The following is a 27799-nucleotide window of genomic DNA, read 5'->3' as shown; positions in this document are numbered from 1 at the left end:
AGTGTTTTTACTTGAGCATGTTTACGAAAACTCTATTCTAAATGATGTACTGACTGACTACTGCTTGAGTCACGGGTCCTCGATCTACAATATCATTAAAAGATGAATAATTCTGGAAGAATATAGCAGTTTCTCCCTCATATGAAACGGACCAACTTGTTCTCACATTTACGGCTATGATTGTTTTTTCTCAGTGTCTCATATTAAAAATACTTATTTTGTTGGTATAATTTATCCAACAAATTGATTAGAAATTTAGTTAGTTTTATATTGGGAATATGTATGTATAAGCATGCCACATTCAGAATATTGCATGTCTAGTTTTATGTATGAATTGTTTAGTTCTGATTTTAATCAACAAGAAAACAGATATTTAAAAGGTATTAAGGACATAGCTTTTGGGTTTCTTTCATACTATGCTTTTATTCTAAATTTTGAAGTTGTCCTCGTGTAGAAATTTCATTTACTTCATAAACACTGGACTATTCCAGTATGAAGATGCTACTCAGAATTCAGATCTCGCCCATCCTTATCAATGTTCCAAGTGTACTTTTCATTATAATAGCTTGGCTGCTGTTCCCACAAACATGCTGAGTAGACAGCGGTAAGAACTGCATCTAAGGTGAAAAATATTGGTGTAAAAATGCAATTAAACTTGGAGGTTCATCTTTAGTCAACACACATCTGATATGCAAGGAGAATTTTTCTCTTGTTTATAATGCAAAAGTCATAGGTGTTCACTCATAAAATATGCAAATCTAAACACTACAATTTTTCTCATGTATTACTTCAGATTCCATATTTAGAAAAGGTCATTTTAAAGTACGTGTATTTTGGAAGAGTGTCAATGATTTTGTACCTATAATTTTTGCAGCTGAGTATTCCTCTTCCTTGGATAATTCAATGTCCATTTTAACTCAATATAATTCTTTAAAAATCTATGAACAAAGGGATACGAGCCCATCTGGGGGAGGGAGGCATAGTAATAAGCAACAGGCAAGATCATGTAGCTGAGAACACACATCATCAAAGGGAAGGACACAAATTACAAGTTATGGAGGTTTTAAATTCCCAAGCCCGCCCCCAGCAATGCACTTCCTCCAGCAAGGGCACACTGTCTAGACCTCCACAAACAACACCACCAACTGAGGACTAAAATTGTTCAAATACTGGAGCCTATAGGGGACATTTACCATCCAAATTATTAAAAAGATACAATTAACATCCATGAATAATTTTTAAAATGTAAACACAGTAATTTAATTGTGAGGCCAATTGCTGGTTTAAGAGAATGCTTAACTTTCTAAGAAACTCTGTGCTTTTGTTACAGTCTTCCTCAAAACTTAGCATTTCAGCTTGATACCCACTTTTAGGTATATAGGAATGTATATGCATTTTATCAGTTTTTTTTTAAACTGAGCTTTTCAATCCAGTGCATTTTCCTGTTGTTGCGAATTATGCAGTTCTTTCTGATCACTAATACAGCAACTTTTATGAAGGGTCTGTTCAAGTACTTTGCCCATTCTCAGACTGAGCATTGCCCCGATCCCTCCCAATGGAATTGCCTCCAGTAAATACAAAATCAATTGGCCATATGTAAAAGGAATTATTTACAGGCGGTTACATTAGAAAACAAGTTTGGATTTTCTATCATTATGGTCACGTTGACTACAAACAACGATAGTTTGGCCCATATTATTCTGAAAGTACAGAGGCCAAACTTGCTAAATATGAATGGTTTTATATAAATGCGTGTAATAAAAATCTCTCAGCTTACTGGTGAGGATTCATTGAATCTTTATATTTACTTATGCTTTCACAGCTTTATTTACAGTTATACTGTTCTCAATTTATTTTTGAAATCCATTTTCTTATTACTGTTCTCATTTGCCCTAAGATATTTAACAGATTTCTAACACATGCTTTTTAAACTATAATAACACATTTATAATAGCTAACCATGTCATTATCTTTTGCCATTTTTCCTTTCATTTTATGAGTGTGGGCATTCTGTATGAATATCTTTGTACACGTGTACAGTGCTCTCAGAGGCCAGGCAGGATGTTGAAACATATAAGATTTGCTAGCCTGATGTTAGCTGCATTATGGATACTATGTATAGAACCAGAGTCCCCTGGAAGAGCATATGATGCTGTTAACCACCCAGCCATCTTTCCAGCCCCAGTTTGGTTTTATTTTTACTATTGTTTCTCCTAAAGGTTTCAGGTTATACATCCTTGTTTGTTTGTTTGTTTGTTTGTTTGTTTACATGTCTAGAGGGAAGACTTTAATGATGTGTTATGTACTTTGTTTTTCAGTGTTGTTCTCCAGACAGATATCCAATTATGAATCACCTAAGTAAGACCTTTGCAGAGATTGTCTCATAGTCTACCAGCCTACATTTATAGTACTTTAAAAGCATACTCACATTCATTAAATACAAACCCAATCTGTCCACACACAAGCATTTTTTCCCACAGTAACCTAATTCTCTTCCGTGATATTTCCATATCTCTTAATTGGTTAAATTAAATCCCTTCACATTTTCTTTGGAATCTGTTGGTATACACAATGTATCGAGAGCTGGGAATATGTGGTTCTGGTACCCAATCTTCAACTGTGTACTTCTGCCTTCCCTCTGGCTTCCCACACGTAAGCTCTTCAACTGTGTCCTATTACAGCTCATCTTCTAAGAGTTTGGCATTGACCCTCTGGCTCTTAGATGTGATGGACACCAAGAGCTAACGTTATCACTCACTGTTTTCTCCCCCTTTCACAGTTGAAAATAAGTGAAGAATGCTTATAATTATTTTATTTTTCCTTGCTTATAGGTTATGAATGAGTTATTAGTTGTATTTAAAAAAAACTGTTCTGTTTCTGCTGGGATAGGTAGTTAGTCTGCTCCCTTAAGAGGCTATATCCTGAGACATACCAGAGGATTCACTGCACTTAGCATTTAGAAAGACCCCTCCCCAAGTCCCATAGCAACTGCTAAGGGCCAGTGGTCTCAGGGACCCACCATCTCCCCACCCCAGCCCCTGCCCACCAAATACCAATCCCCTTCCTCCTGGTCCTTTCTGCTGGGACAGACTGCTAGTTAGTCTACTCCCCTGAAGAGGCTATACCCTGAGACATACCAGAGAATCTGCTGCACTGAGCATTGGGTAAGACACCCCTCCCTCAAAGTTCCACAGCAGCTGCTGGGGGCCAGTGGACTCAGGGACCCACCATTTCCCCCAAAACACCCACCTGCCGAATACCAATCCCCTTCCACATGATCCTTTCTGCTGGGACAGACTGCTAGCTAGTCTGCTTCCAGGAAGACACTATATTCTGAGGCTTACCAGAGGATCTGCTGCCCTCAGAACTTTTGACATCATATCCTGAAGTATGCCAGAAGAACCACTGCACTCAAAACATTTGATACCACATTCTGAGGTCCCAGGAGATCCGCTGCACTCAGGACACTACAGCCTGAAGACATCCCAGGAGTTCTTCTGTACACAAGGCAACTGGGCAAGCTACACTACAGTCTGAAGACCACCTGGGGACTCTGTGGAATGCAGGGCAACTGAGCCAAATGGCTGAAAGCCTCCCTAGAGTGTGACTGCATTTAAGGAAATAGAAAACAGTCCATTTCCCCTCCCACCTCCACCCCAACCCCCACCCCAGAAAATAGTTTCACCCAAGACAACAGTATGACTGCTCCTCCAAAGACCTAACAGTCTGAAGGCCTCCAGGAGACCTACTGCAGCCAGTGCAACAAACCAGCAGCTTCTCTGCCCTTCTAAAGAGCCCCAAGTTGGAAGGCTCCATAAGAGGTCTGCTACAGCCAGAGCCTCAAGCCTGTTGCAACCCAGGGACAGAAGAAGCAGACTCCAGACAGAGTCATCCAGACCAGAAAACACTAGGGATAACCAAATGAGGAGACGCAAGCTCAAGACCATAAGTAACAGAAGCCAATATATGTGGGCATTATCAGAACCCAGTTCTCCCACCACAGCAAGCCCTTAATATACCAATACACCTGAAAATCAGGAAGATGATATAAAATCCTATCTCATGAAGACAATAGAGTCCTTTAAGGAGGATATAAATAATTCAATGAAAGAAATACAGGAAAACAAAGTTAACAGGTAGAAGCCCTTAAAGAGGAAACAAATACATCCCTTAAAGAAATACAAGAAAATGGAATCAAACAGGTGAAGGAATTGCATAAAGCGGTCCAAGACCTAAAGGTAAAAGTGGAAACAATAATAAAACACCAATGGAGGGAAACCAGGAAATGGAAAACCTAGGAAAGAGGACAGGAATTACAGATGTAAGTATCACCAACACAATACAAGTGATAGAAGAGAGAATCTCAGGTATAGAAGATAGTGTAGAAAAGATTGACACAATGGTCAAAGAAAATTCAAAACATAAAAAAAACTCCTAACCCAAAACATCCCAGAAATTTAGGATTCAATGAAAAGATCAAATCTAAGAATAATTGGAATAGAGGAGAATGAAGATTCCCAGCTCAAAGGACCTGAAAATGTCTTCAACAAAATCATAGAAGAAAACTTCTCCAACCTAAAGAAAGTGATGGCCATAAAGGTACAAGAAGCTTATAGAACCCCAAACAAATGGGACCATAGAAGAAAATCCTCTCACCACATAATAATCAAAACACTAAACATACAGAACAAAGAAATAATATTAAAAACTACAAGGGAGAAGGGCCAAGTAACATACAAAGGCAAACCTATCAGAATTACACCAGACTTCTCAACAGAGACTATGAAAGTCAGAAGAGCCTGGTCAAAGTTCAGGCAGACTCTAAGAGAACACAAATACCAGCCCAGGCTCCTGTACCCAGCAAAACTCTCAATAAACATTGATGGAGAAAGCAAAATATTCCAGGACAAAACCAGATTCAAAAAAAATTTATCGACCAATCCAGCCTTACAGAGGATCCTAGAAAGAAAACTCCAATACAAGGAAAATTCCTATACCAAAGAAAAGACAAGATATGAAGACAAGATGCTTATCTCACAACAAAGCCAAAAGCAGAAATCCACAAGCACATAAAGATACCCATAAAAACAAATATAACAGGAAACCACAGTCACCTGTTTTTAATATCTCTCAATATTAATGGACTCAACTCACCTATAAAAGGACATAAGCTAACAGATTGGAAACACAAACAAGATCCAGCATTTTGCTGCATACAAGAAACACACCTCAATAACAAAGACAGACACTATTTCATAGTAAAAGGATGGAAAAAGGTCCAAGCAAATGGTGCCAAGAAACAAGCCGGAGTTGCCATCCTAATATCCAATAAAATAGACTTTCAACCAAAAGTTATAAAGCATGATGAGGAAGGACATTTTATAGGGAAAATCCACCAAGAGAAAGTCTCAATTGTGAACATCTATGCCCCAAATGCAAGGGCAACCACATTCATAAAAGAAACTTTACTAAAGTTCAAAACACACATTGTACTCCACACAATAATAGTGGGACACTACAACACCCCACTCTCACCAATGGGACAGGTCATTAAACAGAAACTAAACAGAGACACAGAAAAACTAATAGATGTTGTGAACAAATAGAGGTTGTGTAACAAATTTAACATATCTACAGACCATTTCACCCTAAAACAAAAGAATATACTTTTTTCAGCACTTCATAGTACCTTCAAAATCTAACATAAAATTGGTCACAAAACAACCCTCAACCTATATAAGAAGACTGAAATAATTCCATGCATCCTATCAGACCACCGTGGCCTAAAGCTGGTCTTCAATAATGGCAAAAGCAACACAAAACCCGCATACTGTGGAAACTGAACAACTCTCTACTCAATGAATATTTGCCCAGGGATGAAATAAAGAAAGAAACTAAAGACTTCCTGGAATTTAATGAAAACATTAACACATCATATCCAATATCATATCCCATATAGGATACAATGAAAGGAGTGCTAAGAGGAAAATTCACATCACTAAGTGCACTGGTAAAGAAACTGGAGAGATCTTACACTAGCAACTAAAGAGCACACCTGAGAGCTCTAGAACAAAAAGAACCAAACTTACCCAAGAGGAGTAGATGGCAGGAAATAGTCAAACTCAGGGCTGAAACCAACCAAATAGAAACAAAGAAAACAATACAAATAATCAGCAAAACGAAAAGCTAGTTCTTTGAAAGAAACAACAAGATAGATAAACCCCCAGCCAAACTAACTAAAGGGCCCAGAGGCAATATTCAAATTAAGAAAATCAGAAATGAAAAGGGAGACAACAACAGAGACGGAGGAAATTCACAAAATTACCAGATCCTACTACAAAAGCCTATACTCACCAAAACTGGAAAATCTAGATGAAATGGATGGTTTTCTAGACAGGTACCACTACCGAAGTAAAATTATGATCAGGTAAATTTTCTTGCCAGACCTGTTTCTAATAAGGAAATTGAAGAAGTCATTAAAAACCTCCTGACCAAAAAAAAAAAAAAAAAAAAAAAAAGAAAGAAAGAAAGAAAGAAAAAAAAACGAAAAGCCAAGGGCCAGATAGATTTAGTTCAAATATCTACCAGACTTTCAAAGAAGACCTAATACCAATATTCCTCAAACAATTCCATAAAATAGAAATGGAGTGAATACTACCTAATTCATTCTATGAAGCCACAATTACTCTGATACCTAAACCATACAAGGACTCTACCAAAAATGAGAAGTTCAGACCAATCTCACTTAGGAATATCAATGGAAAAATACTCAATAAAATTCTTGCAAACCAAATAAAAAAATACATCAAAACCATCATTTATCACAATCAAGTAGGCTTCATCCCAGGAATGCAAGGTTGGTTCAACATATGAAAATCCACTAACATAATCCACCATATAAACAAACTCAAAGAAAAAAATCACATGATCATCTCTATAGATGCAGAAAAACCACTTAACACAATATGACACCGCTTCATGTTAAAAATATTGGAGATATCAGGAACTCAAGGCCCTTACCTAAACATAATAAAAGCAATTTACTGCAAACCAACAGACAACATCAAATTAAGTGGAGAGACACTTGAAGCAATACCACTAAAATTGGGGACAAGACAAGGATGCCCACTTTCCCCATATCTACTAAATATAGTACTCAAAGTGCTAGCTAGAACAATAAGACAAGAAAAAGAGATCAAAGGGATACAAATTGGCAAAGAAGAAATGAAGGAATCACTATTTGCAGATGAGTTGATAGTATAACTAAGCAACCTCAAAAATTCTATCAGAGAATTTATCCAGCTGATAAACAACTTCAGCAAAGTGGCCAGATAGAAAATTAACTCAAATAAATCAGTAGTCTTCCTTTATATAAATGATAAACAGGTTGAGAAAGCTATCAGGGAAACAACTCTCTTCACAATAGCCACAGATAACATAAAATATCTTGAGGTAACTCTAACCAAACAAGTGAAAGATCTTCATGATAAGAACTTCAAGTCTTTCAAGAAAGAAATCGAAGATCTCAGAAAATGGAGAGATCCCCCATGGTCATGGATTGGGAGAATTAACATAGTAAAAATGGCCATCCTACCAGAGGCAATCTACAAATTCGATGCAATCCCCATTAAAATCCTAACAAAATCCCTCAAAGGCATACAAAAAAACAATTCTCGAATTCATCTGGAAAGGCAACAAATCTCAGAATAGTGAAAACAATTCTTAACAATAAAAGAACAGCTGGGGGAATCACCTTCCTGACCTCAAGCTCTACTACAGAGCAATAGTGATAAAAAACTGCATGGAATTAGTGCAGAGACAGACAGGTTGATCAATGGAATAGAATTAAAGAACCAGAAATAAAGTCATACACTCATGCACATTTGATCTTTGACAAGGAAGACAAAAATATACAATGGGGGGAAAAAGCATCTTCAATAAATGGTGCCAGTCTAACTGGCTGTCTGTATGTAGAAAAATGAAAACAGACCCATATTTGTCACCAGGCACAGAACTCAAGTCCAAGTGGATCAAGGACCTCAACATAAAGCCAGAGGCACTCAATCTAATAGAAGAGAAAGTGGGAAAGAGTCTCGAGTTCATTGGCACAGGTGGAAATTTTCTAAACAGAACTCCAATGGCTCATTCTCTAGGATCAAGAATTGACAAATGGGACCTCATGACACTGAAAAGCTTCTGTAAGGCAAAGGACATTGTTAATAAGACAAATTGGGATCCTAAAGATTGGGAAAAAATCTTCACTAACCCTAAATCCAATAGAGGGCTAATATCTAAAATATATAAAAAACTCAAGAAGCTAACCACCAAAAAAAAAACCAAAGAACCCAATCAAAAAATGGGGTATAGAATTAAACCGAGTATTCACAACAGAGGGATATTGAATGGCTGAGAAGCACCTAAAGAAATGTTCAAAGTCCTTACTGATCAGAGAAATGAAAATCAAAACGACCCTGAGATTCCACCTCACACCAGTCAGAATGGTTAAGTTCAAAACCTCAGGTGACAACACATATTGGCAAGGATGTGGAGAAAGAGAAACACTCCTCCATTGCTGGTGGGATTGCAAACTGGTACAACCACTCTGGAAATCAATTTGGAGGGCCTTCAGAAAATTGGAAATAGACTTATCTAAAGACCCAGAAATATCACTCTTGGTAATATACACAAAAGAGGCCCCGTCATGCCACGGGGCACGTGTGCCACTATGTTCATAGCAGCTTTATTTGTGATAGTAAGAAGCTGGAAACAATCCAGATGTCCCATGGCAGAAGAATGGATACAGAAAATGTTCATTTACACAATGGAATACTACTCAGCCATTCGAAACGAGAACATCTTTTGTTTTGCAGGCAAATGGATGGAACTAGAAAATATCATCCTGAGGGAGGTCACTCAGACCCAAAAGGATGTGCATGATATGTTCTCACTAAAAAGTGGATATTAGCCAAAAAAATAAAAGTACAGAATACCCAAGATACAATCCACAGAACTCAAAAGGACCAACAACGTGAAGGGCCCAAGTGAAGACACCTTAGTCCCACTTGAAAGGGAGAAGAAAGCAACTACATGGGGGAAGAGGGAGAAGGAAAGGGGAGGGACAGGGAAGGGGAGTGGGGGGAGAGGGGAACATGATCTGGTATTGGGTGGGGGAAAAGGACTGAAGTCCTGTGGGCCAGCAGATAGAATGGAAACAGGTGACCTCGGGAGGCAGGAGGTTGGGAAGACCCTCTAGAATGTACCAGAGACCTGGGAAGTGAGAGACTCTCAGCACTCAAAGGGGGGAACCCTAGATAAAATGCCCTACAATGGGGAGAGGGAACTTATTTAACCCACCTCCAGTAGAAAGACGGCATCAAGTGAGGGAAGCTCTGACCCACAATTCTTCCTGTCTGAAAGAAATGAAGGGATGGAAATGGAGAAGAGCCTATGGAAAAGAAGCTCCTGCGACAGACCCAAAGTGGGATCCAGCTCAAGGGAGGCCCCAAGACCTGACACCATTACTGAGGCTATAGGGCCTTTACAAAAAGGGACCTATCATGTCTGCCCTCCGACCCAAAAAGTAGCTGAAAGAGTCAGATGCAGATATGTGTGCCCAACCAATGAACAGAAGCTGCTGACCCCTCTGGTTGAATTAGGGAAAAGCTGGAGGAAGCTGAGGAGGGCAACCCTGTAGGTGGACCAGCAGTCTCAATTAACCTCTACCCCTGAGAGTCTCAGACACTGGATCACCAACCATGCAGCACACACCAGCTGAGATGAGGCCTCCAAGACACATACAGCAGAGGACTCCCGGGTCTGAGTTCAGTCAGAGAAGATGCACCTAACACTCAGGAGACTGGAACCCCCAGGAAGTTTAGAGGTCTGGTGGGGTGAGTGGTGTAGGGACATCCTTGTGGAGACATGGGGGTTGAGGGGAGTCGGGGAGGAGGTATGGAATGTGGAACTGTTGGGGCATGTTGTGCAGGGAGGGGAATAAAATCTGGAATGTAAAAATAAATAAAAAAATTAAAGAAAAGCCTCTTCAGTTGAAAGTAAGTGATATAGGGAGTTCGATCTTGCACAGTGCTCACATGGTCTGCTCAGAGTGTACTGAGAATGAACTCTCAGCCCTCCAAAGATCAAATACCAATTTGGCACTCAGGTTCATGGTTACAATGGCAAAAGTAGTCCCTGCCATCGGTAACCCCATTCTGTTTGTGGTAATGGCTTAATTCATGAAAATAGAGCCCAGAGTCTCATTCTTCAGCCTGCTCCCAAATTCCATGGCCTCACATTAATCCATTTGTTTAAATTGGCTACACTGCGTTCTGCTATTTGCCACTAGAAAATGCTGACTTATCGTTTCTCTGTCTTTGATCAATACTAATATTTGGAAGGGTTGTCAAAAAAAAATTGATTAGGAGAACTCATGTGAAGCCTTTAATACAGATGCCTGAAAAACAATTAGTTGTGGTCTTACTGTTGCTTTTTCCTTTTTTATTCAAACTCATTTTTTCCCTCTTCCACCCTCCTTCACTCCCGCCTTCATACGTGTTCTAAACAGCATGTGTTTATGCGAGCCAAGTGCAAGCTGATACCCCTGGAGGCCAGCAGAGGCCATTGAATCCTCTGGAAATGAAATTACAGGCAGCTGTGATGGGTGCCTGACCCTGGATCCACTGCAAGGAGAGTAAGTGCGTTTAACGACTACCCCACCTCTCTACCCCTTATCGTTTTAAAGCAGCATGACAGAACACCCGAGTTTAAATGATGACATTTGTGGATGTCATTCTGCAGCCGTGCTCAAGTGTCTAAATGCTGTTTGAGACTCTGTTTCTGTATATGAACTGGATATGAAGTTTAGGCATCTCATGATGCTGTGTCAAAATTAAAATCAACCACTCATGTAGATAAAATTCTGACTTCTCAAGTTGTTCTTATGCTCCAAACAAATAATTCAATTCAATTAAACTCACTTCCAGCATTGTTTCATGTTAAGTTCCAAATCCATATTGTTTCCTCAGACTCCCCGGGAGAGCTCTCATTATACACATTATACAACAACTCAGTTCCTTTGCATTCTGCAAGGCTCTGCTGAGTCCTGTTTCTTCGACAGGAAGTTCTTTGGGCTTGTAAACTATTATGGCTACCCTGCTCACCCTGGAACTCTTACAAACACCACCATGCAATTATTTCAACATTTTGTTCTTTTTACAGCAGTCAGCTTGACTCATTCCTCCTTTAGATCTGTGACAGTGACTTTATAAACTTATCTTTCAGAATCCCCTGAACAGTTGGTGACTAGATGATATAACATGTTATCTACAGAACAAGACTAGAATAATAGTTTTAAGATCATTCCATTAAATGTAGAGAAGTTAAAGGTAAGTGCTTAGTTAAAAAACACTTTAAAACTCCATGAAATATTTGCATTATTAAATTTATTTTATGTCAACTTATCTCTTATTTCATATTAATTCTACCACAAAGATGGTACGAATATAAAGGAACTATAAGGTATGCACATTTAACGATTAATTATTATCATGAAAATCTGGGGATATTGTCTGCGATGACATGGTTAGCTCTGTACAGCTGAAAAGCTGGGAGCAGTGGCGTTAAGTCTAAGCTGACAGTGGGATGACCGGGCATGCTTCTCATCTGCAGTACTGATGCCCGGGATCTCACTTCACAGACCTGGTTCACTGGATTATGTATGGGTTGGTAACTGGATATTTAAATTTTAAAACTCAGCTGGAAAATTCTCTTAGGCAAATGTGTTGAAGAGCCATTCTCTATTTAAGGTCTTCTTATATCCACCTCTCCCCCCCCCCACCTATTTGAATCTATATCACCACTGGGGATATTTAAGTCTATTCATCTAAACATTCCTCTCCTAAAAACAACAGAAAATCTAGTATATATGTGACATTAAGGAGGACAGGTATTTTTGCGGATGCTCCCATCCCTTCTTAAAAGGGGAAAAAATATCCATAGGAGGGGATATGGAAGCAACGTTTAGAGCAGCGACTGAAGGAACAGCCATTCAGAGCCTGCCCCACATGTGACACACACACACACACACACACACACACACACACACACACACACACATATATACACACACACACACACACACACACACGCACACACACACACACACACACAGAGCCACCAAAACTAGCTAAGACTGATGAAGCTAAAAAGTGCATGCTGAAAGGGAAAGGGGCCAGATATAGATCTCTCCTGAGAGACACATTCAGAGCATGTCCAATACAGAGGTCAATGCTAGCAGCAAACCACTGAACTGATAACAGGACCCCCTTGGGGGGAATTAGAGAAAGGATTGAAAGAGCTGAAGGAGCTTGCAACCCCATAAGAACAACAATGCCAACCAACCAGAGCTTCCAGGGACTAAACCACTACCGAAAGACTATACATGGACTGACGCAGGGCTCCAACTGCATATGTAGCAGAGAATAGCTTTGTTGGGGCACCAGTGGAAGGGGAAGCCCTTGGTCCTGCCAAGGTTGGACCCCCAGTACAGGGGAATATGGGGAGCAGTAAGGGGGATGTATGGGGGGAATACCCGTATGGGGGAGGGGGAGGGAAGGGGATGGGGGCTTATGGACAGGAAACTGGGAAAGGGAATAATATTTGAAATGTAAATAAAGAAATATATCTAATAAAAGAAAAAAGGAAGAAGAAAAGAAAGGAGATGCCGCTGAATAAACAGAATATCCCAAAAAAAGAAAAGAAAAGAAAGAACAAACAAGCAAAAACCTTCCTGGCTAATGTACCTTTCTGTAATTTCAGTAGCTGGAATATTCACACATATTAGAGATAATGCAATATAGGTGAACTAGTGAAATAGCACAAAATCAACATGGGAAGAAAAAAGGCAGCAGCTTATATGTGTGTTAAGCCCAATCTAATGAGTTACAGTTTCCAGTTACATGTACCTGATCGATGGCTCCCAGGTCGTCCACAAAGCTGTTCACTTCCGATAGTAGCAACGACACAATAGACTTCCTCAACAAGCTGCAGCTTCCTAGGGTTACTAGGCTCTGGGAGACATAGCGCTGCACCTGGAACTACAGAGGAAACGGAGTGAGATCCTACTCCCATGACATCAGTGACTTAATGGACAGCATCGAAGACTTTTATTGCTAACGAGAGTATAAGATACGAGCATACATTGGGATTAATAGTGAGAAAAACTCTGAAAAAATTATTTTAATATAGGTGCTGTGATTTTACGTAGCAGTCAAAAGTTTTACATGTATTGCAGAGAGCTAAAAAGGAAGAAGTTGAACTGTCATAGAGTATGAGTTTAGAATAGATGAGAGACTACATGCAAAGTGAATAAGAAAAAAACAGTAAAACGTTAAGTCCTCGCTTGATAGCAGACAGACAGACGTATAAACGAGTAGACTTGAAAGGTGATAGATGAACTTTGGAGGCCATGGGACTAAGGGTCTTCTCTCTGTCTCCCTTCACATTGGGAGGACAGGGTGGAGCACTTCTCTGTATGCCATGAGTCAGGCTTTACAGTTCTGGGGAAAATACAAGACAGTCTGAGTTCTTCTTTGATAATTCTTTTAACTATTTCAATTATCTGTCTATCAGTGAGCCTATCTATCATCTATTTATTTATGATGTGTGTTCATGTACATACACGTCTGTGTAAAAGCACCAGAATGTACAGGCACAGGTTGGCTCTCTCTTTGCACACGTGGATCCCAGGGATCAACGCATGTCATCCGTCCCACTGGTAAGCTTTGATCCTGCCAACCATCCACCAAACCACCCCCATTAGGAAAAACGTAAATGCTGATAGGACAGAACATGTCACATGTCTGCTATTCGGAACAAAGTCATATGATGAACATAACACTATGATATGTAAAACTCCTGAGCAGGATTTCATATGACCTTTATAGTTTCCGAGAGAAGGGTCTTAAAAGAGAAATGGCCAGATACACTCTCTGCTGTCCATCAGCATAAACCACATGAGGAGAGGTCAATTTCAGTGCTATGGATTGGTGGTGAAATTGTAAAATGTGCTGTATATTTTAGGATGACCATATATCCACATATATATATCTCAGAATGGCTTTAATAGTGCTTATTCTATTAGGATGTTCACAATGGCAATAATAATGATTAGGTTACAGAGCTAATGAAACTATGCACGTAATTCTAGAATATATACCTTATACTTCATGGTAGCCTAAGCTAACTTAATTCTGGAACTAAACTATCATAGGGGCACTTATAGAATTCCTTATAATTGTTTATTAACATCATAATTGGTTAAGGTTTAGATTTCTCATAAAAAGTATAGTGCTACTTTAAAGCTTAAAGTTTTGCAGCACTTTCATTTTTGTAGATAAAGAAAAACGTGCCCTTATCTGAACTCTAAGGCGTCTCAGACGGTTACTTCATTTCAACTGATGCTTTAGCTGTGTGCATACTGAATACCTCTCTACACACTTTAATGACTAAATCTTTTGTAATTACATTTTGTGTCACAGCTGCCACACAGGCAAAATGACAACTAAGATGCTAACTACTTGGTAGAAATTTTAGGCACATTAAGTTAAGACACAAAACATGCTTAGTATACTGCCAGATACACAGTAAGGGTCCCCAGAAGTAACACAATGTTCTAATTCATAACAATAATAGAAAAAGTGCTGCTGGTTTTATGGTATAAATTTAAATTATTAGCCACTGAAAAGTTAAATGATATGAATAAACTTTTATGGGATGATATAATTCTGCTATAGAAAGATGCCGAGAAAACAGACAAGTTTGAAATAAAAGACTGCATCTATAACACAACAAACAGCTACTATTCTAACTAAATTTCATAAAGAAAAGAAGCTACATAACTCTTAGTGCTATTTACAATGATATAAATATTACTTTTAAATGACCTCTATGTATCTGAAGTTATAAACAAAGTTTCTTCTCATTTGATAAACAATGAAACCTTTGGAGAGACTCACATGAGGCCAGTATTATTAACAATACACTATAGTTAACTATGAAAGGCATGGCTCAACACCAAATCAACTTTTTTTTTCAATCAAATCTTCCTTTATTTCCAGACCCTAAAGAACTAGAAATAGTCTTTTTTCAAATGCCTGTGTAGGGAGGCTGGGCTGAATTGCACTGATGAGATGTGCTCACCGAGTCTCTGAGCTAAAGTGCATCACAGAAGGACACACTAGAAGTAGGTTCTGAGTGTACGTTTCGTGGTCAAGGATTTTACTCAGCAGTCACTCTGGATCTACCTCATTCTACAGGTTCGTAAGCATCTGGTCATAGCGTATGCTGTCTTATGGATTAAAGCACAATTCTCATGTGTCTCGATCTGCTTGGTTTTGTAATGTTCTGTTCTGCAGGATCACCTGGAGGATTCGCTGGATGCACTGTTGCAATCTTGGAAAGTGCAACGTGTAAATTCCTACCATAGACATGATTAATTGCCTATATGAGGTACATAGAAGCTAGTATGATCTAAGAACATCAGAGGATGGTCAACCTGACCTAAGCATCTAGGATTATACTGTACTATTGTGCAGAGGTAGCATTTCCTAGAAGCGCAACAGGTAGCCGACAACCGGTAGGTGCACGGTGATCCTACTATACAGGCACAAAAGAAGCACTCGCATTTGCTTGTTAACAAACGCATATTTTTCTACTGTTTTAATCTATGCCACTCTGTTGTCTCTTAGCCACTATTTTACAAGAGTTACAAACTTCAAATTATTCCACCGGACATGTTGATGTACTGAATTGATGTTATCCTGATAGTAAAAAGCAGGTATTTTTGAAGGCTCTAGAAAAACGTTAAGTATTCCAGAAAGAGGATGATAAACCTCAACATTTGGGTGCATGAGAATGCCTGGGAAGTTCCTGGGTTTGATTCATATTGTAATACTCCCTTCTTGGTGTAAAACAAGTTTGCTTCAGTGTGCATTCCTATCATTAGAAATTCAATGTTTGAAAGGTCTTTTTGAGTAAGGCAAAATATATATCTATTTTGTTTATAACTTAGACACATATACTGAACAAAACACAAGGCTATAGAAGTTGAAAAACAAGTAAAAAGTGAGAAAAAAGTAGGTCTCATACTTGGCCCTGTAAGCTATCTTTTAGAGAAAATTTAATCCAGCAACATGGCTGCTCTGGCAGGAGATCACATCCAAAGACATTCTAGGTCTGTGTGATCTGGCTGGAATGACCCACCTTTAATCCCTCTGCCTGGAATAAAAACATGCCCTTAATACACACATTTAATCCCAAACAATGAAGGTAAAGATAGTTTGTAGAAAGAAGTTCTGTTTGGAAGTGAAAACTAATTGAGGGGCAGACAAAGTGATGAATTGGGGAAAGATTCTGACAGAATGAGTCAGAAATAGGATCGTCTCAATTCTCAAGAAAAGAATTTAGGAAAAGAGAGGCAACGTAAGGGAGCAACACATAGAGAGGGAGAAAGGAGGAAGTTTTACCTGTACAGTTTTACAGAGACAGGATGCAGGTAAAGACAGAATGAGCCAGGGAATGAGAAGAAGCCAGATGATTATAACTGATTGCCAGAGTTAGCTTGAGGCTAAGCAGGGCAATTAAGTCAGAAGCCAGTTTGAATCAGCAGCCATCTTGGAGAGGAGTTAGGGCCAGAAAAACTGAGTTGAACCAGTCAGAGTTCTGAAAGAACTAGAAAGGGCAAACTTATGCAGCACTAAGCCTCTGAGATGACAATTACATCTGGTGAATAAAAGCTACTTTTCTATGTAGCATATAAATTATAAAGTTATGAAATTGCCTATACTGTAAAATACTACTTTGGTTTGCTAGATGTCAATTTTATATTTTAGAGTAAAAGTTTTTGCCAGAATTAATTATACAAAGCAATGTGAAATAATTAGATGCATTAACATTTTCTATGAGGGGAGGCTACTCATTAAAACCTCATGTTTCTAAAGAATAAGGAAAAGAAAATTAATGATTCACAGAAAATGTTAAATAGGCATATAGTGATTCAAAGTTGATTTATGGCTAATATTGACAAAGTGTGGTCTGTGGGCCAGAAGTAATTCTCGCTACATATAGAAGGCAAGATGCTTTCAGGAGCTATCACAATGCAGTCCACTTTCATCCTAATATTAAAAGATAGTGCTCTGACTGTTAATAACAGTTACATTGTACAAATTTAGAAGACATAGGAATGATATGCATGCCTAATTAATGACATAAAGAGCACTTGATAACTGAGTCCTGGATTTAAATTAGGATTACTGTAATCAGACTGATGTCAGATAATAAGCATTTTGACTATTTAGTTTGATCCAACTTATTCACGTGCATGTGTACGTGTCCGTGTGAATGTATGCAACATTTGTTTCAGTGCCCGAAGAGGCCAGAAGACAGCGTGAGATCTCCGGAAGCTGGAGTTACAGAAAAGTTATGAGCCACCTGGCACTGGCTTTGGGTACTCAACTCAGTCTTCTGGAGTAAAGGAAAGAGCACTAAGAGTTCTTTTCCTTACCACTAAACCACCTTTCTGGTTTTAAGTTAGTAGTTTAGATCTTAAACCACCATGCAAGGTAAACACTTACATTAACTCTTGGACTTAACTTTTTCTACTGAGTAGTACATCTACATCAGGGAAGGATCTACAGATTATTACAGAACTTAAGAGATGCAGGATCTTCCAAAGCACATGTTCAGAATGCTTAGGCCTTGAATTGTCAGTCAGAGGATGCGTTTGGATGTCAGCTAAGAGGATAGCTACTCTGTTATAGCACCTCCGACTTTCTGTAATGTATATTCTCTTTGAAGCTTCTAATGTTTTGAAAATCTGTGTGTGACTCTCTCTGCCTCTCTGTCTTCTGCCCCACCCCCCATTGTGTGTGTGTGTGTGTGTGTGTGTGTGTGTGTGTGTGCGCACGCACATGTTTGCATAAGAGTGCATTGCTGCAGAGCCCAGAAAGAAATGTCACATTCATTGACTGTAGAGTTACAAGGGGTTGTGAGCTGCCTGATGTGGGTGCATATGGGTGCAGGGGAGGACAGTATGGACTTCTACCTGCTAAGCCATCTTCCCAGCCCCTTCAGTGATGTATCTTAACAGTAAGATTTCTTAGCTTCGTCCTTGGACATACTGGTAAAAGATGGACTGGTGATGCCAACATGCTCACAATCCGCCTGTGGCTCATGCTGAGAGATCGGTATGAATACAACCCATTCCAAGGTTCTTGTAATACACTGTAGGATTCATTTTAATTTTATTTATATGTATGTTTACTACAAGTATGGCTCCGTACCACAGAGATCAGAAGATAGCATCATATCCCCTGGAACAGGAGTTACTCATGGTTATTGGCTGCTATGTGGGTGCTGGGAACCAAGCCAGGGTCCACGAGAAGACTAGGTCTTAACCATGGAGCAATCTCTGGGGCCTATGAGATTATTTTAGAATTTAGATTATTTTAGGTTTTGTTTTCCCTTCCTTCCTTCCTTTCTTCCTTCTTTCCTTTATCCCTCCTTTCTTTTCTTCTTTCCTTTGTTTCATTTTTTTCCTTTTTGCTTTTCTCTTTGCAACTTGACTGTGTGGTTTCTGAGCATGAAATAAACATCTACAATATTCCCCCAGCTCAAAGGTTTAAACAATCCTGGAAGGGACCACTCAGAAGCTAGTATTACCAATACTGTTAACAATGTAGCAATAGTTACTTCTAAGAATCTGCCAAGCATTTATGTCTATATTTGGTTTGTGGTTCAGATTTATGGTACTAAGTATTCCAGGGAACCACAAATTGAGCAGAAAAACTAATTACTTCTGGCATTTGGAACATGAAAATGCAAAACAACTTTTGGGAAAAAGCAATATCAATTTTGGTTTTCAGAGTTCCTACAGATTAAAATTTAGATGAACACGGGCTTGAAATACAAGCTATACTGATAAACTTGAAAATAAGCTATTATCTAAAAAAACAATAATAAATATGGCAAATATGATTTCCAAAAACATGGGTCATTTCCAAAGGCATTAGTGAGACATCAGTATAGGACAGAAAACGATTATGAAGAAAATCACCCAGAGTACTAGAACAAAAAAATAACTGTAAGTGAAAAATAAATAATTAAAATTATGTATTTATTTAGTTGTTTGTTCATTTGTTTTTACACTCCCGAGGGTTTCACATCCCATACCTCCTTCCCACCCCACCCCTTCCCCCTTCATGAGATAAATATCAGATTAAAGGGAAACGTAGTAAACTAGAAAAATGAAGGAAAGGGAATCAGGTATATACGGAAAACTATGTGTGAAGTATGGAGAGACCTTGCGGGCCGAAGCAGAATCAGAAGGCGCATCTTATTCAGGGCTTGAAAAGAAGAAGAAGGGAGAGAAGAGGGTGATGGCCGGAAGGAGAGCAGAGTGTGATGCTCCATTGCTCAGTGGCAGAGTGGGTGGGAACCCAGCCTAGAATGTACACGTCTCAAGAGTTGCTCTCTGATTACTAAAGAACGGCAGTGGTAGGGAAAACAAGAGAGTAGAGAAAACATGAAAGGCTCTGAGGACAGTTCATTGAACAATAAAGCTCACAGACATAAGAACTATATCATATGTTAAAAGAAAATGCTAATAAGATCGACAGCAAAGTTACTCAGCAGAGCAATGGAAGCCTCGATGGGCTATCACTACCATGAGGCCTTAACAAAGTATTTACTAACCTATAACTTTGTATGTCCAGCAGAATTAGTCTTCAAAGGGGAGAGATACAATGCAATGCACATATGACATGGGGAAGTAAGGTGAAATATGACATCGATATATGAAATATGAGTCGGTTACCAGTGATGGGACCACAATAAAGGCACCTCTAAGGCCTTTGTGGCCGTCTGACAAAGGAAGGGACCAGCCAGATTCTCACTTTCTTATCTGTATGAGCTCAAGCATGCTCTGTCATTCAGGGAATTTTTCTGTCCCTATCCTCAGAGAGGGCTACATACTTCAAAAGGACTCAAGGTTCTGTCAAGGATACATTCTAACATTTACCTGAGGTTTCTCTAAATCCACAGAGTATTGTAAAAAGACTAGCTTTATTGTCTATAATTATAGATTACACTATGGAAAACAAACATAATAGAAATGCATAGCATAGGCATATATATATTCTACATAAACACAGATATGAGCCAAGATAAAATGCTGCTTGTACAAGTATTTAAGAAAGTATCTACAAAGGTTTCCACCTCTAGACAAAGAACTATAGGCAATTCATAACTGATGGGAGAGGAACTATTGTCTCCCAGAGATAAGGCACCTTACTGGTTATATAATTCACAGTGGTTAGCCCTGAAACCATAGACACAGAACCATCGAAAACAGATTCAAAAATGCAAATATACAAATATATTTACTTTTGTGACTTGGGCTGCCGGCTGCACCACCCCCCCACACACCTCACACAAGAACATGCATATGCATACACACATGTACTTACACATATGTATGCATGTATGAATGTAGAGTATGCAATTGTCAGGTCTAAAAATTCATTACTTTGTTTTGAAAGCAAAAATACATGATAAAATTGAAGCTAGAATTATGAGTTTTAGCACAAGGCTATCTAATTATGACTTGGCACAAGAGTGAAAGGTTTGGCATGTTGAACATAAGATTCTTTTCCACGGAGATACCAATTTATTTAGCAATGTAATAACGGGGAGGTGGAAAAATGGTGCAACAGTTAAGAGTACTCGAGGCTCTTCCACAGAATCTGGATTCAATGTTCAGCAACATGGGAGCTCACAGCTACCTGTAACTTTGATCCCAGGGGATCTATCGCCCTCTTCTGTCCTCTGAAGGCACTGCATGCATACGGAGCAGTGACACACATGAGGGCAAAAATACACGTACAGATAAAATAAGGATTTAAAAATGGGAATCCTATCTAGGGATCTAATAAGATAAGAAAATGCGGAAATTACATGTATGGGAGGAAAGAATGTGTCAGACCCTTGGGAGTACAAACATTTCTAAAGAGATAACACGTTTTTTATGTTTGCTTTGATAGAAAGATTTTATGGGAATCATGCCATTTAATTTAAATTCTCTCTTGGGCTTTCCTCACATCATAGAGAAAAGTATAACTTAGGAATTTGTATCATCCTGCTAGTTCACGGTCTTGGAAGTTTTCAAGAATCCATTATCCATATACAGCACAATCTGTATCAAGAACCGTGTCCTTTTACAAGTGAGAATATAAAATTCTTAAAAAGGGCAATGATAATAGGAAGAGAGTGACGTTTGGTTGTCTAAAGCACCCATGGCTGCTCTTAGCCATCAAGGGTACAGCAAAGTCAGACTTCGGTGTCAGGAGCTGACAGAATATGCCAAGGCGCCAGGCTGAAGAAAGGCTGAGCTGCTGCATCCGTAGGGCAGCACAGGGACGCCCAGCGCGGACTTCCTCTTACGCCCAGGGATTTACTTGATTTTGTTTCACATCATCTGGGTCTTCACTTGTGTGTGTGTGAGTTGATTTCTATTGAGCTGAGGCAGATTTATTGTCCACCAGCGGCTAAAACCAATTTCTGAATGTGCCCTCGCGGTCCACACCATGGGCAGAGAGCCCTTCAGGGCATCTCTCTAATACCGTTCATGTCACTTGCGCTGAACACTTGACGTATGGGGATAATATTTTATGACCAAGGCATTTTTATTAACACAAACAGGTTACTCCTTCTCTTCTTAGTGACTTTATGGAGCAAGCAGACCTTTCCTCCCCGGACTTGCAGAAGGCTGCTTGCTTTGCCCTTGATGTTTGTGTTCTAGCGCAACACATCCATCACTTCTTGTTCTGAACACATCTGCAAGCAGTCTTGTCCTTTCCTTTGCAACTTCCACTTATTTTTACCTCCTCAGCCTACACAGTAGTGAGTCTTGTTTTCCTCTCTACTACAGACATACAGTTATAAGGACAATTTCTCAATAACAGAACTATCCAGACTAATCCAAACACTATCTTTCCTAGACTAACACAGCCAACACAGCTTTCGCTTTTACTTTTTTCTCCTTAAGTAGATGTTTTTAAATGATAATTAATAGTAGATATGTAAGTTGTTATGGGCCAGTATAAGCTGAAATGTCTCCATTTCAGTATGACTCGAGGCATACTCAATCCAATTCGTTTCCTCCGACTTTGATAAGCATACGGATCCAAATATTTGGAATAAATAAGAATAGAGATGTATTGCCAATATAAATTATGTAATCTGATTAGAAGTCATCCTTTAGTAGTATTTCATAAATGACAAAGAAATGGCAACTGTTAAATACTTCCGACTCATGTGCGGTAGCCTTCAATTTCAGTGTGTCCTTATTAATCTTGTCCTTTATTTGCATGTGCTTTGTCTTCAATAACATATCTGTTCACACATTCAGGCTATGTGTTCTTCAAACTTCAAGTCTTCCACTTGTTACATGATCAGAGATTACAGACCCCAAGCATTGACTTATTCAACATAAATCCCAAGGCACCACTGTCGTTCTATATTATTATTTTAATTCAGAGATTACAGTAATCACATTTTGGGAATATTTGATCCCATTAGAACTTAAACTTCTGTGTGAAGGGACTAAGCTCAGGCTAAACTGACTCCACGACAGGCTGCAACCTTGTAATTCAGGAGAGTAGGCCTAATTGCTGTTTCCAAGAAATGAGAATCAGGATCCAGGAATCTGTGGTCAGCCAACCACAGCCATGGACAGCCAATCTGAGGACACCTTGTGATCTGGCCTGAAGTAAGAATAGGCAGCTAGAATGACTAAGCAGCCATCATGGAAAGTTCCCAGAGCCCTAACCAACTATAGAACTAGTCAGACCTCTATAGAGCTAACCAATCAAGGAAAAGGGCACATACCCCTCCCCGGAATTTTTCTGTCAATAAAAGTCCACTCGGTGTCTTCATTCCCAAATGGGGAGGCCCCTGAATGAGGAACTTCTGTTGAATTGCTTTTGCATGCTACTTGAGTCTACGGTATCATTCTCCAGTGATTCTCGGACCCTTACATTTGGAAAAGAAGTTCTAGACAATAGATCAAGATATTAACCCACACTACTTCCAGACTTGGCCCAGTACACACTCCCAAATACACTCCCTCTTAGAATCTCCTTCAATGTGACAGAGAAATCCACAGATTCCGTGTGATATAAAGAATCCCCAAGATCTCTAGGAACTCAAGAGGCAATGAAGCCATAGCTGCCCTTCTTCCACTTCATACATTTGGAAAGTCTAGCTTTCTGCTTAGAAGAGCAAACCTGGTGTTTGTCTTATGTTGCTTAACATGCTGATCTCCATTTCATTTCCCGAAAATAGGATGACTTCATTCTCTTTAAGGGCTCTCTAGGTATGTACGCCTTCTCTGATTCCGTAAGATGGTGTTTTGAGCACTGCTGTCATAAACATGGATGTGCTGATATCTCTGTTTTATGCTGACTTTCATTTCTTTGGACAAATGCTTAAGGGTTGTATAAGTGAATTATGGGGTAGCTGTAACTTTAGTAATTTAAGGAGCCTCCAATATGGGCTTTCATGGTGTTGAGTCGTATTTGCATTCTACGGATTGCGTCTGGGAGCTCCTTTTGCTCCCTCTTCTCCATGTGTTTTCGTTCTCTTGATGATAACCACTTTGCCCAGGTTCAGATTATTGCCTCAAGGGACAAACTTTCGAGTGATTCATTACTGGGCAACAGTCATCCCACAGTATTCAGAAGAATGACAACTCTCTACTCGGTGTCAGATATCAGCCAGCTGCATCCACTTTAATTTTGATTCTTCCGGTTTGAAACAGAGTTGTAGACTCAGATTTTTTTTTTTTATTAACTTGAGTATTTCTTATATACATTTCAAGTGTTATTCCCTTTCCCGATTTCCGGGCAAACATTCCCCTCCCCCCTCCCCTTCCATATGGGTGTTCCCCTCCCCACCCTCCCCCCATTGCCGCCCTCCCCCCAACAGTCTAGTTCACTGGGGGTTCAGTCTTAGCAGGACCCAGGGCTTCCCCTTCCACTGGTGCTCTTACTAGGATATTCATTGCTACCTATGAGGTCAGAGTCCAAGGTCAGTCCATGTATAGTCTTTAGGTAGTGGCTTAGTCCCTGGAAGCTCTGGTTGCTTGACATTGTTGTACTTTTGGGGTCTCGAGCCCCTTCAAGCTCTTCCAGTTCTTTCTCTGATTCCTTCAACGGAGGTCCTATTCTCAGTTCAGTGGTTTGCTGCTGGCATTCGCCTCTGTATTTGCTGTATTCTGGCTGTGTCTCTCAGGAGCGATCTACATTCGGCTCCTGTCGGTCTGCACTTCTTTGCTTCATCCATCTTGTCTAATTGGGTGGCTGTATATGTATGGGCCACATGTGGGGCAGGCTCTGAATGGGTGTTCCTTCAGTCTCTGTTTTAATCTTTGCCTCTCTATTCCCTGCCAAGGGTATGTAGACTCAGATTTTTAACAATGCTCAAGAAGACCCAGCATGCCTTAAATGCACATGCTTCACTATAAAAAAAAATAAGGCAGGGTTTGTACCTCATCGAGAAAAACAAAAACAAAATATCTCCCAAATGACAAGTGGTAAAATCACCTTCCATAATTTTACATGCAGATATTATATAAGGGTCAAGATGATGGCATTCTCTTCTAAAACAGTCAAGGACTACTAGCAAGATAAAAAATTTAACTTATTTAAAATGAAGTTAAAGTTTCAAGTGATTTGAAATATAACCAAATCCGGCTATTCTTTTTAATTTACACTGACTGGCTTAATTAACATTTTAAAAGAATGGGCTACGACCCATCTGAGACTAAATCAGGTCCTCCTTCTTACAAGAAGTTTATTTTGATAAAAATGCAGTTTTACAAACAATAAAAGTCATCGTTTAGTTATATATACATATATTAATATATTAAGTCAAATATATATGTATATGTATACAACATAAACAATTATACAGTATTAAACAATATGTATATATATATATACACACACACATGTGGATATAATTTACAAATATATATATGTATATATTTAGGTGTTTCTGGAGACAGAGTTTCTCTGTGTAGGCCTGGCAGTCCTGAAACTCCTCTGTAGACCAGGATAGCCTGGACCTTAGAAATACACCTGCAACTAACTCCAGACTGCTGGGATTAAAGGCCTGCGCTATCACCCCCCAGCTCTTGCATAACTATGCTATGAAGAGAAACATGAGGGCAGATTAAAGTTCAAACACTGAATTGAGTAGATATTTAGCATACAAATAGACCATCCTGAATACTTTCACGAAAAACATCTGATCCTGTAAGGCAGAGATAACTTTTACAGTGCGCTCCCACTGAATGGCTTATGCAGACAGATACTTTCTCAAAATTAAACGTTCTGTGATAAAACACATAATGTTTGTTTTTTATGGTTGCCCAGGTACCTGTTCTGAAAAATTCCAACTTTTAGATATACAATTACTTCTGCTTCATAAGAAATCATGTAACTTTCATGCTGATTGCCAAGATCAGATCACTTCTGGAGCTAGAATACATGACAGCTAAAATTACATCGTCCATTTCACAAGAGCCAGTTTCCCTGTTTAGTCTCCAGATGCTCCGAGCATGTGAGCTTCAGCTAAGACTGTGAAAGAAGGAACCACGATATTAACCAGAGATGTCAGGATTGCCTAAGCTGTCACTCCCTATGGCATCTTCATATGTGCAACATGACAACAGCATGGCACTCCCAGACTCTATGGTGCTTTGACCACCTTGACAGTCACAGGGATCGCTGGGACTTGGTACCAGTGTTCTCACTCTTAGCCAGGTCAAAATACATGAAATATGGTACGAAAACAAGAGAATTGAGATCATTGCAAGGCTAGATAAGTAATATCTAACAAAAAGAACCAATAGGCCAGTGTTAGTCTGACCTCTCGGTGTTGCACTAAATGGTACCTCAGGTCACTTCTCAGCAGCATATGTGACCTGTAATAACCAGTCTGCTTTCAAAGGCGATCTGTCCAGCTATGATTCAATAGTATGTCCATCCAGGAAAGAGTGGAACCAGTTTTGACAAGTCATGGCTACAGAATTTTCCTAAGAGATGGCTCTACAATATAGATTATAATTCACCTGTATTAGTTTGTCCTCTGCTGTCTCCCCCCCACCAGACATCAGCAATAAAAACTCCAGAACATGAGGAGTCTGCTTGTGAGACTGTCAACCCTAGCAATGAGTATGTACTACTCAGACAGTGAAATCCATTCTGACTACTGTCAGTGTGAAATGCGCTGCACAAGGTCCTAGAGGGGCTGGAGAGCTGGCTCAGTGGTTAAGAGCACTGACTGCTCTTCCAGAGGTCCTGAGTTCAATTCCCAGCAACCACATGGTGGCTCACAACCATCTGTAATGAGATCTGATGCCCTCATCCGGTGCGTCTGAGGACAGCTACAATGTACTTATATAAAATAAATGAATAAATCTTTAAAAAAAAAGTTCGTAAAGGATATGGAGGCTGAACTGGCTGAATCTGTTGTAACCTGACTGGGCTGCCAGTGGTGGGACACCAACCCAGTCACAAAACCCAAGATCTACAACCTGTCAGGTCTGCAGGACTCAAGATGCAATGGGGCAACATTGGTTCAGAGCTTGTGGGACTGGCCAGCTAGTAATGACCTGTCTAAGTTAAGGCCCAAGTCTGATACTGCCTGGATGGCCAGGATCCAGAAGCTGGGTAGCTCAGCAGAGACCTAGAGTGGAACCAAACATCTCTCTCTCTCTTTCTCTCTCTCTCTCTCTCTCTCTCTCTCTCTCTCTCTCTCTCTCTCTCTCACACACACACACACACACACACACACACACACAAGTCAATGAGAAGGTTCTTAATGATATTGATATTCTGCTATACTCATCGATTAGTGCCAACCTATTATGGGGGAGACCCTGAATTTTACTATGAGAACTTAAAAAATACCTGTACTAATTGTCCGATAATGTTTCCCTGAGTATAAATTATTTCTTTTCTTTTCTTTCTCTTTTTTAAGATTTGTTGTATATTTAGTGTTTTGCCTGCATGTCTGCCTGCAGGCCAGAAGAGGGCACCAACTCTCATTCTAGATGGTTGGGAGCCACCACGTGGTTGCTGGGAACTGAATTCAGTCAGGACCTCTGGAAGAGGAGCCAGTGCTCTGAACTTCCAAGCCAACTCTAGAGCCCCATAAATGTATTTCTAACCAAATGCAACCGGCCCAGGGCAGAGCAACGAAAATGAATAGCAAGTCTTCCCTTTGCAGGGGTCAGCATTTTTACACATGACTACTACTGAGCCCTGCTTTGTTCTTCTAATCTCCTGGACAAAGATTACCGAAATAGACACTTAATAACCTGTCCCCTGCTCTTGATTGTAACAGGTCCTGAAACCAATTTCCACCGCTTAATCTTTGCTCTGAGTTTCACTGCATAAGCTCAAACTCTGTTCAAAAGCTAATCCAGAGTTACTTCTGCTATAATGTTCCTGAGTCTACAGGATTTTTCTTTACCAAGCTAAATGCACTGACTTTGATTGGATGTCTTCTCTAATGTTTTCTCCGTAGTGAGAACCAATAATAGAAAAGGAAAGCCTTGTGGAAAAAAAGTCTTTTCATTTTAAAAGTGTACACAAAGTGTGTGTGTGGGGGGAGATAAACTTAGTAGAATCATATTTTATTCCACTCAAATTACAGCCTCACTAAAATTACAGATTTT

General features: G+C 39.5%; 1 protein-coding gene and 1 long non-coding RNA gene across 8 annotated transcripts in view; one reads left to right on the top strand and one right to left on the bottom strand.

Annotated features, from left to right (window-relative positions):
- Positions 1–27799, bottom strand: part of Mei4 (meiotic double-stranded break formation protein 4) — a 173986-nt gene that overhangs the window by 49459 nt on the left and 96728 nt on the right. The window contains exon 4 of the mRNA NM_001109378.1: positions 12963–13094. Within this exon, the coding sequence (NP_001102848.1) occupies positions 12963–13094 (132 nt within the window). The remainder of the gene's footprint in view (positions 1–12962; positions 13095–27799) is intronic.
- LOC102553441 (uncharacterized) overlaps positions 1–27799 on the top strand; it is a 94955-nt gene that overhangs the window by 60723 nt on the left and 6433 nt on the right. For all 7 annotated transcript variants that reach the window (XR_001839473.3, XR_001839472.3, XR_001839470.3 and 4 more), the window contains exons 5-6: positions 10565–10690; positions 11281–11384. This is a non-coding gene — a long non-coding RNA (uncharacterized LOC102553441). The remainder of the gene's footprint in view (positions 1–10564; positions 10691–11280; positions 11385–27799) is intronic.

The sequence above is a fragment of the Rattus norvegicus genome, chromosome 8, assembly GCF_036323735.1.
Source record: "Rattus norvegicus strain BN/NHsdMcwi chromosome 8, GRCr8, whole genome shotgun sequence".
Taxonomy (NCBI): Eukaryota; Metazoa; Chordata; class Mammalia; order Rodentia; family Muridae; genus Rattus; species Rattus norvegicus.
This window is presented reverse-complemented; position numbering and strand designations above follow the sequence as displayed.